The 21,509-nt window shown below is 32.8% G+C and overlaps 1 protein-coding gene across 3 annotated transcripts in view; it reads right to left on the bottom strand.

The window, feature by feature from the left end:
• Nucleotides 1–1,036: 1,036 nt before the first annotated feature.
• LOC128234635 (hemicentin-2-like) overlaps nt 1,037–21,509 on the bottom strand; it is an 84,703-nt gene continuing 64,230 nt past the window's right edge. For 2 of the 3 annotated variants that reach the window (XM_052948993.1, XM_052948995.1), the window contains 11 exons: nt 19,252–19,569; nt 16,949–17,287; nt 16,130–16,414; nt 15,607–15,906; nt 11,888–12,172; nt 11,307–11,582; nt 10,710–11,024; nt 9,047–9,202; nt 8,334–8,379; nt 8,162–8,217; nt 1,037–7,482 (listed from right to left, as the gene is read on the bottom strand). In XM_052948993.1, the coding sequence (XP_052804953.1) occupies nt 7,376–7,482; nt 8,162–8,217; nt 8,334–8,379; nt 9,047–9,202; nt 10,710–11,024; nt 11,307–11,582; nt 11,888–12,172; nt 15,607–15,906; nt 16,130–16,414; nt 16,949–17,287; nt 19,252–19,569 (2,483 nt within the window). In that variant the 3' untranslated portion in view covers nt 1,037–7,375. Of the gene's footprint in view, nt 7,483–8,161; nt 8,218–8,333; nt 8,380–9,046; nt 9,203–10,709; nt 11,025–11,306; nt 11,583–11,887; nt 12,173–15,606; nt 15,907–16,129; nt 16,415–16,948; nt 17,288–19,251; nt 19,570–21,043; nt 21,200–21,509 lie in introns of those variants that run through there. The other variant, XM_052948996.1, reaches the window with a different exon arrangement.

The raw sequence follows: 21,509 nt of genomic DNA, 5'->3' as shown, positions 1-21,509 counted from the left end.
GCATTTTTTAGAAGTTCTTCCTGGAATATATTTTCATTCAAATACCTTATCACATTGTAATACCAAATATATGTCTGAAGGCCCAAATTGGCGCGACGAGGCTCAAATCATCATTCGCCAACCTATTCATGTCCTTGTCACAATCACCAAAGTTTACACCCAGGTGAGTGTTTCCACGATGACCAGACCTCACTAAGCCAAACCATGTATCTATAGAGCTATGCCTATTTTATGAGGGAAAACAATTCAGATGGTAGAGGGGGCAACATTTGGGACCGAGCAATAATATCTTGAAAATCAATAATATTACTCTCATTGTTTTCTTCCATCCACGTTTTACGTGGGTATCTGTGTTGCCAGAGGTATCTCCGGTGCCAGGGGGATCTGCGGCGGCTACCTTTGCCGTTGTTCACGTGGCTGCGCCTCTTCCCGCCAAATGCTACTTCTTCTACACTCTTTTTCTCCCTCATAGGCGTCCTCGACCCGGCATTGCTCACACAGGCGCATTTATATGATTTCGAATATTTATAATTAAATAATTCAAGTTAATTGTCTAAGTGTTTCTTTTTGCGATCCACTCTGCACGAGTTTTGTGCGAAAATAGAGATTCCCGGTACATAGACCGGTTTGATCTTGTTCAAAATTAAACCTTAAACTACGGTAATAATCGTGAACCAGTCCCTATTAACTTTAAAGAAAGAGACCGAGTATTCCGATTGCTTAGCAACATAAACAACAACTATTTAAATTAAAATCGCGATAATAATTAAATTTATCTCGAAAAAGGCGTTCGACACGGCTGCCTATTGTCGGTACATTGTTTATAATTTGCTTACAAATACTATCTAACTATATTGCACTAAACGACGACATAAAAGGAATTAAAATTAATGACAAAATTATAAAGCAAACCTTTTTTGCCGATGATTCAACATTTTTCAATAATGGTGACAAAAAATCCTTTGAAACACTCGTACAAACCCTAGAAATGTTCTCAAAATGCTCAGGCCTAAACCTGAACACCAATATATCAATTATTATGAGGGTGGGATCATTTAAAAACTCACATATACAATTTTGTAATACCAAAAAAATTGTATGGACATCCGATTATGCTACCACTTTAGGAATGACATTTACAAATGATAGAAATGCAAATATTACAAGAAATATTGATACAAAAATTCAACAGTTTAGAAACGTATTAAAACAATGGCAACACAGAAAACTGACACTGATGGGAAAACTTACGGTAATTAAAACGTTTGCTCTACCTAAGCTCATTTATCCATTTACTGTACTAGCTAATCCAACTAAACAAATGATAAATGATATAAAAAAAATACATTTTTGATTTTATGTGGGATGGAAAACCGAATAAAATAAAAAAGAATTATCCTTTACCAAGACTATGAACACGGTGGACTTAAGCGTACAGATATAGAATCATTTTTGAATTCAATTAAAGCATTATGGATAAAAAGATATATAGACCCGTCAAATAATGGAGACTGGAAAGTATTCTTTCATAGAAAACTAAAAAACTACGGTCATGAACTACTACTAGAATCAGATTTTGATCAAACAATTATAAATTATATAACACCAGAAGAAACTTTCCTTAATTATGTACTAAAATCCTGGTTAAAAATAAAAAACACATTTTATGAAGAGAAGTTGAAAATAAATGTAAGTAAAACAATAATTTTGAATAACAAAGAGATAAAACAAAACGGCAACACACTGTATTTTAAAGAATGGTATCAAAAAGGCATACAATTCTTCGAACACATATACGACTACAGGGTAAATGAGTTTTACAGTTTTGAAGAAATAAAAAGCTTATACGACATAAATAAAAACGATTTCTTAAAATAGTTGACACTGGTTAATTGTATCCCAATTCATTTGAAAACGAAGATTAAATCCGAGAAGATCAATCAAAACAGACCCCAAATAATTACAGATAAAATAAAGGAATCGAATCAAACAAATAAGTTTCTATATTCGACACAACTAAAAAACAAAATCAAGCCATCATCAGATACTAAATGGCAACTAACATTCCCGAATATAGAAAATATTGGATGGAAAAAAATATATAATACAATCTATATAAGCTCGAATGATACATCATTACGAAGTTTTCTATATAAATTCTTACTAAGAATAATACCCACAAATACATATTTGCATAAATGTAGAATAAAAAATTCTAACTTATGTGATTTTTGTAGCGTACAAATCGAGACAATAGATCACTTATTTTGGGACTGTCAGAAAGTTAAACAACTATGGAGTGCCTTAAATGACTTTATCAAACAGCGATCGATAAAAATCGTTATAATGAAAGAAATAACATTTTTCGGTCTCCATATTAAATTTAAACACACACCAATATGTAATTTCCTTATTTTATTAATGAAATTTTATATATTCTCAATGAAATACCGAAACACTATCCCATCATTCAATGCCTATTTACAATACTTAACTCTCAGACAAAAAATTGAAGGAGATATCGCAATACAAAACGATAGATATGATTACCACACTCTCAAATGGAATGTATTAAAATTATAATAATTTTAAGATAATTAAGATACCGATTGTATTCAGAACCAAAATGCATATAAATAGTATAGATTCTTTTTTTTCCTTTTTTAACACAACCACATATAGTAAAATCATCAATAAGTGAAGGGGAAGTGTGGGTGAGCGTATGTGTGTGCGTGTGTGCGTGCGTGTGTGTGTGCATGTGAGTGTGTTTTGTTTTTGCGCGTGCGTGATTAGTTTTTGATATTCTAAATGTATTAAACAATATAGATATGTTTTTGATTTATAATGTGTTTGAGATTATCATTCGGTTATTATATTATCTTATATTATTATATTATGTTCAAAATAAATGAGATTTTTTTTTATTTCTAACCAAAATAAATTCACATATATTAATTGAACATTATTAATTATAGTAAAACAGATGTTCGAGTATTCAAATACTATTAACTAAGGATTATAGACATGCAATATATATTAATATATTAATGCTAAACTATCAAGAAGACTTCAAGGACCATAAGTACTTTGTTCATTAAAGATACTGTTTCAAATAATGATAGCCAGTCATGTTAACGTGTAGTGGTTGAGTATAAGTACATTTATGTAGGCACTTTACTGACCAAGTGGTTTAAATGAAATAAATCCTTACACCTCGATTTACGCACCTGTGCAAGTTCTTGACCTATGACAGCATAACAGTTCAACAATAAATACCATTAGTAGTATTTATTGACATAAATATACATGGGTAACATTATGCAATGTATGCATAAAACTTCAAATAAAATTAAGCCTAACATCGGCGATGTTTAGTCACTTTGAGCCCGCTATCAGAACAGACGGCTGTTGTTGGGAAAACGGTTGCAACACTGTCAAGATCTCAAATCTGACAAATTCGTTCTGTGTGACTCTATGTCGTCCGTCGTCAATGCACTTTGGATAAGACCTTTGCGGGTGTGAAACCAAGCTTTAAATAACCCATCGATTCACACTCCCGAAATATCCTCACCTCATTTATGAACACTATGTTGTATATTTCGTTCCTCTTTGTACTTGCTCGAATATGAATTGAAAGTGTTTCTGACGCGATCGGTAAAACGTAAATTTGACGATGATGTAACGTGGTCTACTCGGCTTAGCAGACCGATCGGACGTCTACGAGGAGCCTGGTAATACCCTTTTCCAACTCTCTGAGACCTTGCAGTGATTTACAAAACGTACTCCTTTATGATACGTGACTTCTGCAAGTTGTTTGCCGACTTGATGTTATCAAATTCCTTTAGACGATTTTTATTAACATTACTCACGACCTTTAGAACAAGGAATTCAACCGCGGACTCAAATACAGCTGTTAAAGAACTCTGAATTTCAACAAGAAACAAGGAGTTTTTAGATGATTTGATATTAAAGTAATTGCATGCTAAGTTGGAAGGACTGACGCCAGCAGTAGTGTTGATAAGGAACATTCGACATGTCAATAGACTCATGTGGCCTCGACTTTCTATTGTCAGTTGCCATGTCAATTTTCGAAGGAGAAATGGAAAGGTTACGTATTGCAGTCGACCCTAAACAAGAGGCGTTGACGTAAAGTATTCCATGTGTATTTATGTTATCCTTTTAAAGTTATAAAATTTGTTTCTTCTAACATATAAAAAGCAATAAATGGCTAAGTTGGACATAGGCTTCACGTAGGATACGGTTATTAATGCCATCTAGGCACGATGCTTTACCTGTCGAGAGACAGTTAATTGCATCCTCAACCTCAGATGGTAGAATAATTAAGGATTCTAGTTTTCCTTGCTCAGCTCTAACTTTTGTAAATGCTTACCTTGATATGTGTTATAGCAATGATATGACCAGTAATTGCACTAAGAGTAACATAGTTCACTTTGTCATTGTAAGACACAGCTCCGAAGTAAGTCCATTAGAACTAAAATAATGACTAGGATCTTCGTTGTAGTACTCAATTCAGGATTTTAAATTTTCCTGAAATACTTCCGCTAATAAAGACCATCCGGTTCTGTATGTTTTTATCATCATCATATATATATCATAATCTGTGATTTGAAGATAAAAACCGATCATTTGGTAGTAAAGAAGACTCATTAAATCGTTTAAAATCATTCATGTAATCATAAGGCAAACTCCTTTTCTATTCATTAATTCAAAGTTATCTGGAAAGCATTGCCTTGTGAAACAAAATGCCTCTAAAGGTAAATTATTACCTAAATTTGTGACGGTTGATAGGCACAAATTTGTCAACTGTAAAATAATTTCAAATTACTTACCATGAATGCCATGTACCTTTCCATGTTGTTTGTAATTACGTTAAGTATTTTGTTTCCCTTTTTCTTTTTTAATTTTATTAGTTTTATTAAATCACCAGCATGTTCCAACTGTTTTAAGTAAGCTAATTATATTTCAATTTTCTTATTGTTGTTTTTATTTTTCTGCATTATTTTACTGCACGATAAAGTGGCTATCATACCCATGCAATTTATGAACTACTACTGTAATATGTTTAGTTACCTAACCGACATTTTACACAAACTTTGTGCAGATCCTCTGTATTTCCTGCAGCACGGAAATGGTCTCAAACAGACCTAAAAGCGTCACTTTCAAAATCCGATTGTGTGTATTTCTTTTAACCAATGTGCACATATGTAACTTTTTAAATCCTTTTTCTTGTTGTTTAGTTATTATAATTTCTTTAATAAAATGGTCTTTTATCATTTTAGCACCATATTTTTCTTTTCTTTGCATTTGTCTATAAAACGAAATATTGAGTCAAAACCAAAGTATACTTTTACAGATTAACTACAGTAATCATCAAATGAACAGGCTTATAAATATCCATGCCCGCATGCAACATGATTTTGATAAGCAATATTTGAGTTTTCCGGTGGTTCATTAGATGGTTTGAATATCGATTTAAAATTTGAAATCCTTACATTATAAGTAAATTCCAACTATTTGTCAGTGTATATGTTTGTAATATGTAATCGTAAGCGATTGATTTGTTAGTTTTATACCAGTAATACTTTACAGTATTATGGTTTGGTTTAGTTTTTTTAGTGTGTGCTGTCTTATGTGTCGAAGGAAGTAGTTATCTTATTCCAAAGAGTTGGAAAATATAGCTTCTCTTATTATATAGATATTATAAAGTATATACTAAAAGCAGACCACCAGTTTACGAAAAATATTGTCACTTAGTTAATACGGCATTGTCGATAGAACTACATCTTGTTTTTTTTGCGCTTGTCTTTCATGGTATTATCTAGTGATGGGCCGATGATCGCCGATAATCGATTATATCGGCAGACATTCGTTATTTGGCGATCGGCGACCTCCTCATCGTTCCATAATCGAATAATAAAAAAAAAGGTTTGCTTGAATCCATCAAATTTTCAACTTAATATAGCGCAGTAACTTAGAGCTAAGGGAAGTAACGATACTTTGAGTTTTAACAGTACTTTCATTTAGTTTTTCTTTGCGTTCAAATCGCTTTATGATGGCGGACGGCCAGGGGGGACAGCGATCTAAAAATATTTGATTACCCTAATAATGTAATAATTATAAATATATAATATTTGTATAATATTAATTTATTTGTCATCTTAAGCAAACCTCACCATGAAATGTTCCCTTACTTAATAAACCTTGGAATCTTTTTTTAATATGTTTTAGAATTATTCAATATGCCAGAAATCATACCTGTTTTCTGACTGAAGCATAAGAAATGAAATACACATAAAAACTAAGGTCCTTATTGATATATACATCAGAAAATGATGTTTTTGTGATACTGTCCGATTACAGCCGATTAATCGGATAATCGATCGATCAGGGTCTCCGATTGATCGATTATGAAAATCCAAGCCGAATGCCCATCACTAGTATTTTCATTCTGAAATGTATATGTCGTCTGTAATAGTAACTTATTCCATAAGCATGTGCACATTTTGTAAAATTACAGCATGGTTCAGTACTTGCTGTGTGTGTGTGTTTGGAATCATCGTTTGAGCGGTATGCGAGAAATGATGCTAGCCGTGTAAACCATACATAGAAACCGTTTATGTAACTACTAAGGAGCGATTTTGTATTTCACTCAATCCAGTCAATTGAGTCAATTTCAAACCTGAATAGTCAAGACTACTTTGATATGCCAGGATAATGTTACATTTCTTCGATATCATAATAAGATGTCATCAGTTATTAAAATATGTTGATATTTATGTATTTTATGATAGCATTTAACTTTAATTCGTACTGCATATGTCTTTGTTGATTTACTATATTTCAGTGTGTCAATATACACCATTTACAGTCGTGTATTATTGTAAAAATGATATCACTAGATAATACCCTCGAAAGTACACTTCAACAGCAGGGTGTTTATTTCGTTTATCCAGAGCGTGTTACATATGCTGCTTCCAATGTGTATTTCATCTTCATAACTAATACATACTAAGTTTTACGGAATCATTTGGTCGATTATTTTACTAAAAAGGTATGATTAATATTACTTTGAATTCCATTTGTAACGTATCTTAGTAAAGTACCCTCTAAGTACCCACTAACCCATTCTGCCTTTAGTACAATAAATTTGAATTGGACAGGCAAACTTTCTAAAAAGCATTTAAGATACCGTAGGAAGGAATTTGACAGAAAGGAATTGCATTTTCATTAACAATGAATTAGTTTTCAAATTGAAATTAATTTCACACCGCATGATACAAGCACAATTCCAAGCATTTAAAAAGCCCCCGTTAAAAAATGGCATATCTGTACATCCCTTTCGTAAAACGTGAGTTCATGTTAATGCATTGCTTTTTGTTGATGTCAGTTTCATATTTTCGTACACAGCGCTATCCTTAGTTGGTGTGTGCATACCATTGTTTTCCATTCTACTCCGGAAGTCTGAAAAAAAATATTTATGTTGATTCGTTTGAGATTAGTTGCGTTCTAAAAATATAGACATATTGAATGTGTTTCTTTACGTGTATGCATATGCAATGTAGCCAACAATATGCCACTGGTCAGAGGCTTGATTGTATTGTGAAATCAACCAATCGATAACAGGTTAGCAATAACTGTATGAATTGTTACGTCATTCCACAATCTATCTATCTGGCATTTATTCACAACTGTAACTCCGAAACCGTAATCGCAAGTTTTAAACTGTTAGGCAGGTACTTTATAATCATTGTATCTACTTTCGTCATTTGCACTTGGTAGTTAATGTAATTTCAGTCATAGATATTTGTCAAACTACGAGCAAGTTTACGTTTGAATAATTATTTGCCAAAAATATCGAATAGCCCTGTTTCGCTTGATTTAAAATACTATTAATTTTACTAAAATAAACATGCTAAGTCATATTAGCCAAAGGACGTAGCTCTCAGGAAATCAATTCAATTGAAAAACTTGTAAATAACTTCATACTGAACATTATTGTTTTAAAAAGCGGTCGACATAGAAAAGAATGACGCTTACTCATTATGAAAGAACCCAAAATATAGTTCATGACTACTGAATAACTAATTCAACACTTCGTTTTTTGAATCGTCATACCAGTGGAAGAGAAATTCATACATACCAAGTTGATTATATTCGTTAGGACTTTTTATGTCAACCATGGCAATATCGTCGTATCTTAAATAAAAAATAATAACATCGGTTACATTTAGAGTAATCAATGTAAAATTGCATTTAAAAGACCTTTGTAATTAACTATAGAGTTTAAAAACGTTTAAAACATTCGAATTTACCGAGAATCATCTTTTAAACCATTTTCCTCCCTCAGTCTGTCATTTTCTGAAATGAAAAAATGATATATTCTAAACAAAGACGGGGTAATCAACATGAGATGTGTTTTACGAAATGTTTTGAAATAGGGCCATGCGCTTTCTAATGGCCCTATTTCAAAACATTTCGTAAAACACATCTCATATTGTTTATGGTTATTTACCCTATGAATCCTGTTTTAGACAAAACGTTTATTAAATGGTAATATGGTAATATAGTTTTATATAGTTTTTATAGTTTTTTAGTAATATGGTTTTATATGGTTCAATTAACCGCAACCATTGAAAAATAATTAGGCGTCAATCCAAAGATATTTCTGGTCAGGTCACGTAGTATCCTTGAAACAATTTGGAATGTTGTTCAAATGCAGATGTTGCGGACAGACTATGAGCAATTAACGAAATAGTTGGACTTAATTTTATATTATAAATGGTTCTTAATAAACACTACGAACACTTGTTATGCTAGGGGCAAGATCGTAGCAGATGCGAAACGTTATATCTAAACCCCATCCAAGACTTTGCATGTCTTTACTATATAGAAGAGAGATTTTAAATCAATTCAAATCGAAGTCCATGGGCGTGTGTAAGGGCTAATCTCAAATGTTTAACAAACTTGGAAGAAGACTCGTGAAAAAAGAACAACCACCAAAGACATGTCGTATAATTATACTCACCGTTTCCACTTTGCCGTTTTCTATAAACAAAAATCGCAATTAGCACCGCTACAATCACCACAAAACACACAGCGCCGATTGTGACTCCTACCACTGGTCCAGTTGCATTGTCAAAAATTGATGAGGTTAACGTATTACCATCAAGTCCAGGGTGATCTAGAAATCAATTTGAGTAACCAAAAATATATTAGTCAGAATAAAGAGCGTTTTCAAAGACCATACTACTGTGAACATTCAATAGCTTTATACGTAAGATTTCAATTGCATAAATTTAGGACATGCTAGTATAAATTTAAATCAAAAGGATGCCACTATATAACAAGTCAGAGTTTGGGGTATTGATACATGGTGAGATAAATAAAGGGAAAAGGATCTGATCACAGATCTAAATCATGCTAAGGCTTTATGTTGACAACGTATTTATGGAGTATCATCAGAGTGTTACCGTAACGATGATTTATGCATGTCCCTAGCTTACGGTGGCTTTTAAGGCAAAAGATTTCCTATTTTATCACATTTTAGAACATGATTTGCTATACTTGGTGAACTTAGCTGGATACAGTGAACGGTGTTGTGTTAATGAATAAGTTGTGGTGCCAAAAACTGTCACTGTACCTTGAATAATTCAACACTGCTACTCTGACACGATTCAATCGTTGTATTCGGTCGTTGACTATTTGTAGTTTATCTAGTAGTTGGTATGATGTTTTTGTTCTGTGTTTCATTTCCTCAATTAAGGCATATATGACTTGTTCGAACTTATGAACACATGTTCGGAAAAGAGTGTAGCTGAACGATCGTAATCCGGTTTAAATATCCAGTGGGGTTGTACTTCCGTATCATGGCAGGTCCATTTACTCAACATTTACCAATGACGATACTTTGTCAGTTGTTTAATGTTTGATTTTGGTAACGATTTGTCTAATGATTGTTTTCGTTTGTCTTTGTCCTTATAGCTATTTGTAAAACTTGGTAAAGTGTGAGGCTACTTAGCCAGTCAAACTGTTGTATTGACTCACAGATGGACATACGTGCATTTGACGTGATACCTCACAGGATGTGTTAATACTTTATAATAACTATTTTAACTTCATTTGACTTATTCAATTTCGGTTTTGGTAAAATGTTGACTTGAGTTTAATGCGGTACACTCCTAGTAGCTGAGTGGATATATCCCATACCCCCTATCCCCACCCCAGCATAACTCATCTTAAACATCCGGCGGTCACACTTAACTGATTGTTTGTGATAAACAGATAATGAATTAGCTAACATAAGTTTGCTCCCCTATATGTGTGTTGCCAAGAAATCAAAAGAAAGTGAAAAGCGGGCATTGTGTTGGTTGACATTTTGTTTTTCTCGTTTGATGAGGTAACAAAAGTCATGGTATTTTCCGACCGCCAATTGTTATGCCTTCTGCGGGGTATGAACGTAACTGGGGTGGTTAGAAACATACTAGAAAATTACAGGGGAGGGGATGAATATTATACATCGTGCTTATGACTGCTCTCGCAAATCGGATTGCGTCATTCATGCAAGAGTCGAGATTTAACTAAATACACCTCAGAGTCATAAACGGAAATGGTTATGACAACTGGATTTCTATTATATGCTTTATAATACACATGATATATTTCTTATATATTTGGAAATATCAACTTACCATCTATTGATATTCGGAACGTTTCTCGTAAAATCCCAAACTCGTTTTCCGCAATTACAGAGTAATCGCCTGAGTCCCAATTTCCAACATTAGTTATTGTGACGACAGATGTTAAGTTGTCATCCGTGGTATTGATGGTCACTCTGGCCGATACGTCATCATCAGTTGCGAGAATAGTATGTTTTGTAAGGTTTCTCCATATGATAGATCTTGGGTAAGGGTTCGAAAATACTGCAAAGTATAGCACAGCCTTCCCCCCGAGAGTGGTAGTCACGACTGTAGTTGGCTGTTCATTATGCCTATACATGGGTGGACCTGCATATAATGAAAAATGAATATTGTGGTCATCAAGGAAAGTATTTATATGCATAAAAACCCACTGTGTGAATCAACGAGAAAATACTTGCTGCATTAAATTAGTGAACAATCAATACAATTAGAAAATAAAATCACGAGAGTTAAGAAATATGGAGCAAATACTTGACCATGTCTACCGGTCATCACTGTAATCAAGCCCTATCAAATGGATTGCCTTAACTAAGCAATCTACGCTTATCGTTGTGTGCATATTTACCAGAATCGGTATCAAACACATACATTTGACGTTAACTGTAACGTTTCTCCTGTCGGGTTTATCATAATTGTGCCTGTTGTTAGACACACACGTAAACTGGCCAGTGTCGTCTAAGCACGAACTGTTCTTGTAGTAATTTAATTCAATATTTCTATGGGTAAAATTAAGAATGGATCCAGTTGGTGATGAAATGCTGATGTCAGAAGGTGGATCACTATCTACTTCACAAGAAAGCATAAATTGATCCCCATGATAAACAGTATCATTTAGAACAGCAAACGTTTTGATTGAAGCCTTATCTGGAATGTTAGAAGATGGTAATATAAGTTATGGATGGCAAACATTTAATGATAACATGTTAGAGGTATAAGTAATCGTTGTATGTTAATTAGTAAATATTCTAAGAAAAATGATTACGTGGCGGATACAAAATGGTTAATGTAAATTGTACATAAATCTTGAGTCGCTATACCAACTTTGGATATACATTAAATTTAAGTTCATTTTTCTCGACATCGGTTTGATTCACGCATGTGAAAACCTTTATGTATGTTTCATCCGTTAAGTTATGCGATTAGATAAGGTGTTAAACCAACATACATACACTGGACATCCACATAAACGTATTCCATATCGCTTCCTTGTACTTCATGACATCCAGTTGGGTACATTCTATTTTTCACAAAACAAGTAAATACACCTTCGTCGGTTCGAGTTATGTTATGTATGTTAAGATATTGATCAAATGTATTTCTTTCAGGCTGATGTGTACTTGTCCAAGAATATGACGTTTCACTTGGGTTTCCCGGTTCCGTGTTACAAATTAAACTTAAATTAACACCTTCAATGACCTCAACTTTTGTGTGAATGTTTGCTATTTTCGGTGGATCTGGAAGATAAACAAAATTTATTCAACACGCTTTAATCATTATGCTCCTAGCAACTCAAATCATTTAGATACTCTCGGGAAGGTTTATTGATAGTGCAACCATAACAATGACGCCTTCTAACGGTTTAAACGTCACTGTTTTCCAAGAATCATCAGGATATATCGAATGATCCCGAAGGTCCAGAGCAAACAACTCCTCCATCCTGGACCTTTATATCCAGTCATTCAAAATCATGGTGAATAAACGTATCTCTACCCACCATCTTTCGCTAAAGGCTCAAAAAGGGTGTCGTTACCCTCGGGTAATCATATTGTTTGGAGACCGTTTTCATTTAAAAATATATTAAAAGAACATCACACATTTTAAGAAATAAATATTCTGTAACATGTCTAATTCGTTTTGTAGGTGAACAAGAATGTATCGTTTTATAAGCACTTAAAACTGGTATTTTGTTATTATTTTGCGAGATAATGTTCCAAAAAGTGCGAACGTTTTACCTGCGTTCCACGTTGGTCAATGGTTCATTCTAATCTTACTTTAATAAAAACTCTAAACAAGAACAAAACACATTCAATGTTGAAAGATTACTCTTTTATTTTAAAAAATTGTTTTGATGTTATACACACGTTATATATGTTTGCAATAGTGAAATTACTATTTTATGTTTAATGACCTTTTCAATCATACTATTTATACACTTCATGTCTTAAAATATCAATGTAAACTCTGTTACAAAAGAATTGGTTCCATATTTCACATGTTCTATTCTTTACTTTACTCAAAGTAAACTCATTATAATGCGCTCTTGTTGATTTTCTTTCTATGGCGTAGCCTTTTATCTTTCTCACCAATTTGGCCATAGCACATAAAAAAATACCATTTCTGTTTTGAAGGGAGCGTATGTCTTTTGTGAGCTTTCGTAAAGTTAATTTTACTTTTGATCAGTTAAGGTTTAGTTTAAACGTATTTATTTAAAAGCGATTGCGACACAGTTCATAACAACATTATATTTTTTAACCCTCGTTGGCAGGGTTTAACTCAGATTTTGTCTCGTGTTGTGGGGAAACCGTAGGACCCGGAGTAAAACCACTTGTCTGGCGTGGTGACGACAAACAAAACTCAGGTGCCCAGGCCGGGAATCGAACCCAGCCTAGGGGAGATGTCAGTTTTGGTTTGTACTATATTCAATTTGTCTGCGAATGTTATTCAAGTAATCGCAATAAGTTTTTATGTATTCCTGTCTTGTGCATACTTCATATGATGCATTATTCTTTGTCGTGAAATTCTTTTTTGATTTATTTCATGGTTGCCGCGAATTCTAAACAAACTAAATTCAGTATTTACATACACGTACCTATTAAAATAAAATACACTTCTTAACGATATAAATGTGTATATATATATATATCTAAAAAACTTTTTTATTAGAAAAAATATATATATATATATATATATATATATATATATATATATATATATATATATATATATATATATATATATATATATTTTTTTTTTATTATTTTTTTTTAATAATTATCACTTCTTACATCTCTAAATTTGAGACAGGGTCTAAATAATCATTAAATGATCTTTCAGTAATTGACATTATTATGTCATTATTTTGCTTAAAGACAAATATTTTCATTTTTTGATAATCACATTCATCACCTGTCATGTTTTAGCTAACTCTGTATCTCAATTTAGGAGTATATAAACACATACATGTTTTCATTTAAATAGTGATGATTTAGTAATCAATAAGGCAACAACTTTGTGTAACTTTGTGAATAACATTATACTCTATGTCTCTATGTGTAAAACTTTGTGCTTAATACTTTGTGTGCATCTTAAACTGTGTGAACATTCTAAGTGACTCAATTTAATTGAACGAGCTAATAATTAGACTTCTATATTTAAGTGAAAATATTCATAATACTCTGTTATTTGTTACCGGAATAAAACGTGAAAACAACATGGCGCTGCACGTTCCTTTTTGTCAGAGTAACGTTATGTGGCAGACACACGCAATGTCGTGTTGCGGGTGTGAGGCGCACAATGCCGTGCACCCGAATTGTCGCATAAAATATGCAGCATGTATGCCCTGTCGGCAATGTTTTGTATGTCATTGTACTTTTTAATACTTGTTTTCATGTGCTATGGGTTTTTTTTATTGCCAATAGATTTAAGATTGCAAGATTGTTATTAGTCGTGTTAAATTGTCAAGGACGATGATTTATTAAAATATGTTATGTATTTCATGTAAGTGTTCTCGCTTTCTTGTGAATGTTATGTTTCTCTTTCCAAAATGCGTTTTGTTGTTTTGTTATGTGATTAACGCATACGGAGCAAAGCTGACTATTGAACCTACCTTTGCCAAAACAACTTCGGAGTTTAGTTTTAAATGTACTATGAGCTTGTAAACTGTTCGACACGGTAGGAAATTACCAGCCGTGATATGTTTACAAAGCTGTCATTGTTCCTGTTAACTAATGTCCCCCATGACAATTCTTTAGATATTAATAACTAAGCATGTCAGTTCAACGTGCCAAAGTAGTTAAACTGTATATATTTTAGTACTATCTTTTAATCCACTTGAAACGGAGGAGGAGAAAAGGCATTTAGCTTATGTTGTCGATAAAGACAAATGTATCGCAACCCCGTTTGTGATATCCAGCATTAGGGTTGGAATACATCTATCTTTCACATTAATTAAAGATACGAATTATATATAGGTAAGGGTCCACATTATACAGCTGTTCACAGCCTTTACGCTAGCATGAAACTGAAATCTCGGTTTGATTAAAAATATTCATTTACGGAAAACACAAATGCAATCTTGCCAGAGGGAAAAACCATTGTTTAAACAGTATTGTGATTTCAAGAACTATTAGTATTCATATTATTTCTTCTTTCCAACGGACGCATAGAATATGCACCTAGCACAACGTACAAAAGGAAGTTTTTCAGCTTTTTAAACACTTGGTACATATTTTCAAGACATGTTTTACTTTAACTTTAACCATTATATATTTAACAACGATTGTGAAGGAAGCTATGATAGCTTATACTAAGTCATTTTTTGAATTTATGATGTAACTGGATTAAAAAAAGATAATGATTATGAGAAAATATAAAATGAAAGTATCCTCAATAGCAATAGTTATGCAAATATATCTGATAGAAGGGTAATATTTTAAAATGACTACATTCTTATGATCATGGTGTACTTGCAAACGTTTTTGGAGTTATATATACGTAAACAAATACTTTCAACATATGATGTGCAAACACATTTCATAACGCTCTTGCTTACTACAGTATCTGAAATAAGAACAATATGTATTTTGTGAATGTGCGGATGCCAATGTCGTCACTAGAAATTAAGTTCTTTCATCACTACAGTGTGGAAATTTTGAACGAAAATACTTACACAATATATCAAGATAAAACGATGAAGCATTTCGTCCCACCACCGAACTTCCGTATGACGTGTTCATTGTGTTGGAAGCATGGCAAACATAGGTTCCTGCATCATCTTTAGAGACCTTGTAAATATCGAGTGTACACGATTGTGAACGATTGGTCCATTGACATTTAGGGTCCGGAATTCCAGCCGCAACACATTTCACATTCACCCGATCAAGTTCTAATACTTGTAGAACGTTTTGTTCGAACGTAATGTTTTTCATGCAAGTTGAATTAGCCCATAAGACAGGAATATCTGGAGGATCTGAATAAAAACATTTGATGTTTTACAAAAAACTACTATGATGAAAACCAACACAGAAATTAGAGAGACTAGAGCAGCTGTCAATACCCATTAAAACTTAAAACCCGCAAAATATATAATGTTATTCTGCAATGAGCCTTTACTACTTCCACAATTATTTCAATTTATAATATCTTAATATTTTAAACAAATGCCTTGAAAAAAAATACAAGTGCATACGTACACAAAACTTTTATTTGAAGACGATTTGAAACGGTCGTAGATTGTGTACTATTGGCGCCAGTTGTATATAATGAGCTAGAAACTTCACACGTAAGGTTAGTATCTCTGTCAAATGCTGAGGTGATGATTTGCCCATCATGGCCTGTTGACCACGTGTAAGATGGTGGTGGGTTTCCATCAGTGATGCACGCAATACTGATTTCTTCGTTCCTTATTACCGAAATGCTCCTTGCCGTTATAGCGATGCTACTCGATTTGAATTTGAAGGTAGGTATGCCTGGATGATCTGGTGTTAAAAAATTCATACTAGCTGTGATGAGTACATAACGAACATTAACTTTCTTGTAGAATGAGAGCCACGCCGTATCTTTATAATATCTTGAAATTTGGTATACAATGTTTCTTAAACATCCTATATGTTGTACCTCGCATCAAAGGCTAAAACTTATGTGCATTTTACATGACAATATAAACACATATGCAATGTCAATTTCATAATAATATTCTATGGATATGCAAGCAAATCATCGTTTGTTATACGTATATCTAAAAGTAAACAAGCAGGCTGAAAGAACGTACATTGATCACGGATGTCAATTGATGCATGAATAATACCTTTGACTGTATTCGGATTCAATAGTTTATTGTTATATTTGAGCATAATGTCATGTTTAAAATATCTCAATATAAAATGGCATTTCCGACCTTGGATATTATAAGAGTCAGTTCAACTGGTGGCACTTGTACCATTTCAATAACGAAGACATCAAAAGTAGAATCTAGTATCAATATGATATTACATTTGTTTATACAAACTTACATTCAATATTAAGATGAATCGTTTGGCTTGATACTTGGTGGTTTTCTCCATTACTTGCATTGCAATAAACATCCATGCCGTCTTCTGTCCTACTTACAGTGTGTGTCAGAGTGCTCTTAGTGGTCAGAGTTCTATCAGTATTCACAAAAACCTCTCTTTTCGAAGACTTTAAAATATAATAATCGTCGTGGAAACCATTTGTTTTATTGCCCAGGTACCAGCTGATATTTGCAAAAGGTAAACCGTTTGCTGCCTCGCATGTTAGCCGAAGTGCATTCCCTTCGCTAATTGTGATTGAATCCAGAATGTCTGGGCTTATTGAGACCGTTTTGATTGGTACTATCAAAATAACATATCAAAATTAAAAATAGTGTTCGTATTAAATAAAAGATGCTTTTAGATATGTTTCTGTTAACGTTCAAATAAGATTGAAGGTAATATATGAAACAAGAGTGCTGTACTTTACTAAGACTAATTTTATTATCCTTAACAAGCTGAAAGTGTAGTTTGTGTTGGTCAAAATGACTACACTGATGTACAAAAATACGTAACTATAAGCAACAATGCTCAATCTGTATAATCATCCGTCAGACCTAATAATACTGAACTTAAATGTTTACATTCAAGGCATTTAATCTGTCAACACTTATTACATTGTGTATATTTAGGCTTTGTTTACTTTGATTATACTCAAAAGTATGCTCAAACTGAAATACTTTATACTTAGTATATGTTGTATTGCAAATATATTGTATAAACCAAAAACCGAATCTGACCTCTTTTAAACTTGCATTTTGACCCCTATTGGCATCCTTAGATGGTGTACACCTTATTGCTTGTAACAACTTTAAATAATATTGATATGACAAACTACAAATACCAAGAAGTCGTTAGTTTAAACATGAACTCCGTTCAATCATACAGAGGCAACGCCGATAACAGAAATAGGAAAAAAAACACATTTACAAACCAAAACCACGGAACAACCCAACAAAGCTAAACAGACAATATATATTATATATAAAACTAGGGGTGCCCTTATTAGATAACGCCATAGAACTATCTGTAAATCGGAAAATTAACGGGAGGTGAGGGGAGGGGGGGGGTATGCTAGTTTGTGTCCACAACCTCCAGCGAAAAACGTAAATGATAAACCTTATCAAAGTATGCAATAACGTAAGAAAAAGATCTATATTAATAAACTAAGAAGTTAGCCCCAACGTCATCTATTATAAGAGATCCCAACTTTAATTGAAGACAGAGGAATGAAATACTAATGCAAGAATCCTTTACAAAGATATGAAGCACTTATTGTTTTAAACGATCAAGTCCCACATAGGCTGCTTTAGTAAATAAAATATTTTAAGCTGTATGATCATAGTTCCTTTTATAATATAAAGCATAATTTTACTAACTTCGAGAACAAAAAAAGAGAATATATATATTTGCTTAAACCTTCTCACTAATAAAGTGACGTGATACGCTAAAAAAATCGCGCTATTTTTAAACTGGGAAACCATAATGAGCTATTTTTAAAAGGTTAAATTAAGCTGAAACATGGACATGATTGTTGGGTTTATTCTTCTAAGCATGTTAAATAAAGTATTATCGGCCGCATATTAGCTCGTATTGACAATTCTATATGCTGGTTTTGCGAGTTCAGAACCATCTGTTGTCAAGACTGTTTTATGATTGATATGCTATATGCATTTGATTGAATAATTAAGACACTTTTCAAAATCTACCACAGCTTAAAAACGCCTATTAAATTTACTTTATCTAAAACCTCGCAAATGATGGACTTTTTTCAAGTTTGCTGGTAATGCATGTTGACGGACAATAATTTTTATGGCAATCTCCATTTTTCGGAATATTTTTTTTATTATAAAAACAAGCGTATGTTAAGTTCATTAAAATCTATACTTTCACGGAGAATATCGTTGGTCGCCGTAATAGATGGTGTATCAAATCGGTTATCTCTATACGTTTTGATAATTAATATGCACTATAAAACGTTATGAAATTAAACTTTTAAACCACACTTTTTTACTATTGGGACAAAGTTACAGTATACGGAACCTGTGTTTGTTTGCACGATCGGATACTTTTACTTTGTTTGGCAAATGTGCTTGTTAGCTTTTTATTATTCTTTTTAAGCGGTTTAAAACTACTTTTTTCACGAAAGTCATAAATTGATTCTTGCCATCAGATATTGTTTTTTATTCAGTCACAAATTATGCTTAGTTTCCTTAACCTTACCAAAATGTATTAATTAATGTTTGCCTAGATACGTACACGATTACCTTTTACAACGATAGAAACTTCATTGCTATATATTCCAATGCCATTCCGCGTTGCTCTACATCGCCATGGTTCATTATTATTCAATCTAGTCAGAGTGTTTGTTGTACACGTGTAGGTGGTGACGTTCACACAGGAACAGTTGGCTGTTTTAATGTTCGTGTGACAAATACCGTCAGTATAAACGATACTTCCAATGGTAGTTGTTTCGTTTAAGAAACTAACAAATTCATAGCCTGACCCGGTGGAGCAGATCATTGTCAACGTCTCATTTTCGGTGGCAAATTCACGATCCTTTGAAAGAACGACATCTGTACATTCTGTGAAATTAAAAAATTCACTCGTAATATAAACAATTTATACTAATAGGGGTCATTTTTTCTTGAGTTTTTAATCTTAGTCAATATCTAGATACAGCCTTAATGTCTTAATTGATTTACAATTTCTCACTAGCAGATCTCTCTTTTTATGTGTGACCATCCTTGTGAAATTTGATGTTAATTTTGGCCATAATCATGTCTTTGCTGATATTGCTAATATACTGAACCTGAAATAAACTGAAACTAAGGTTCGAAGAATTGAATATGTTGCCTGCTTTAAACGTTCTCAATTAGAAATGAAAAACAACTATACAGTTATTAATAATGAGTATGACTGATGCAGCTTAAAAATATAATGTAATGAAAATGGAACTGATACAATTTTAAAACTCCAAAATAAATTCTGCTTTCTGACAGGATATGCAACTTGTTGAACAACTTAAGCCTTTAATCATACGTATCAATTTTAATAAATATTCGGAATAATAATTTAAAAAAAAACGGCCGCAACACGTAAGTGAAGAGGATGACGCTGTATATAATATATTTATATAAAACATCTTTACAATAACTATTAGATCTGGGATAAGAAACGATCATCGTAGACTATGAACAAAGACAATTCGGTCACGGTTTGCCATTTTATTGAGCATGACATAATTAGAGCAATTTTGGTGTTTTTCGAAATCGACCGAGATATTATGCTTATTACCATTGTTACCATACTCAATTTAGATTGGAGAAGGAAGGCTTGCAACACTTCCGTTCGGCGTTACTGAAACGAACACAACTATTTAATCGAAATATACATATATATAATAAACCTATAGCTATAAAAATCGTAAAGGCATTTGGTATTTAACTGACTTTGGAAAAAACCTATGTTGTAGGTAATGCTTTTTCAAAGCTCTTCGTTTTCGACTGGTGTGGTTTTAGCGTGATAAGGAAGCACCATCGGACGTTAAAATGATTCGTGATAGAGCTGTATGCATGTAAACGACAAAAATATGCAAACATAATACTTAAGAATGGAACACTACAAACGAATAATGGTTTTAATTAGTATATTTTAACAATATTCAAATTGACGTTAAAACTTCTTTATAATAATTCAGAGATTTTACAATTTCTTTCCTTTTTTCTTTCACAATACGTAAGTGATTTCATGTTATTTGTATACACTAGCGTATAGCGATTATGACACGTGATCTCCCAAGCATTAATTTCCTTATAACATGTTAATCGCTTAAAACATATTGAATACATGTTTAACGTTTTATATAATAGCCACATTAAGTATATTGAATATTTATGTCATATTAGGCCTAAAATGACCATTTTGTTTAGCATACTAACATATCTACCAATGCCTTTATCATGTTAACACATTTTTATGATTTATCAATATTTTTCTTAACCTGTACAATCAAACATCTATGTCACGTGTTAACCTGTGTATTCAAATACGACTTACCATATGTATTGAGAATGGTTAAGAGGCACCAAAACGTCAATGACTTCATATTCCGTTTAAGTATGTTATAAACACACATCTTTACACATTCAACCGTAGAGAGAGAGAACAGTGTTTAGAGAGAGAATTCGTTTATTTGACGATAATCACTTTAGGCTTTATTTCTATGTTTACTTCCTCAATAGCTATTTAAGATCGGGTGTGCATGTTTACGATGTCAGACAGGTACATGTGTTTAAATGACAGGCAAATCGCATTCGTAAATATTGTAAAGCTAACAACCTCGTCCCTTATTCATTCAACTTATGATATGCGTGTTTGGGATATTTGGAGATTACAATGAATTACATCACTTGCTAGTTGGTAAAAACATTTTTGATGACATTACCTAATTAGTATTGCATGGTGATTCTGTTGTATGTAGATAAGCTGTCTGTATTACAAATACTTTGTACTATACAATATT

This window comes from Mya arenaria, chromosome 5, assembly GCF_026914265.1.
Source record: "Mya arenaria isolate MELC-2E11 chromosome 5, ASM2691426v1".
NCBI classification, from domain to species: Eukaryota; Metazoa; Mollusca; class Bivalvia; order Myida; family Myidae; genus Mya; species Mya arenaria.
This window is presented reverse-complemented; position numbering and strand designations above follow the sequence as displayed.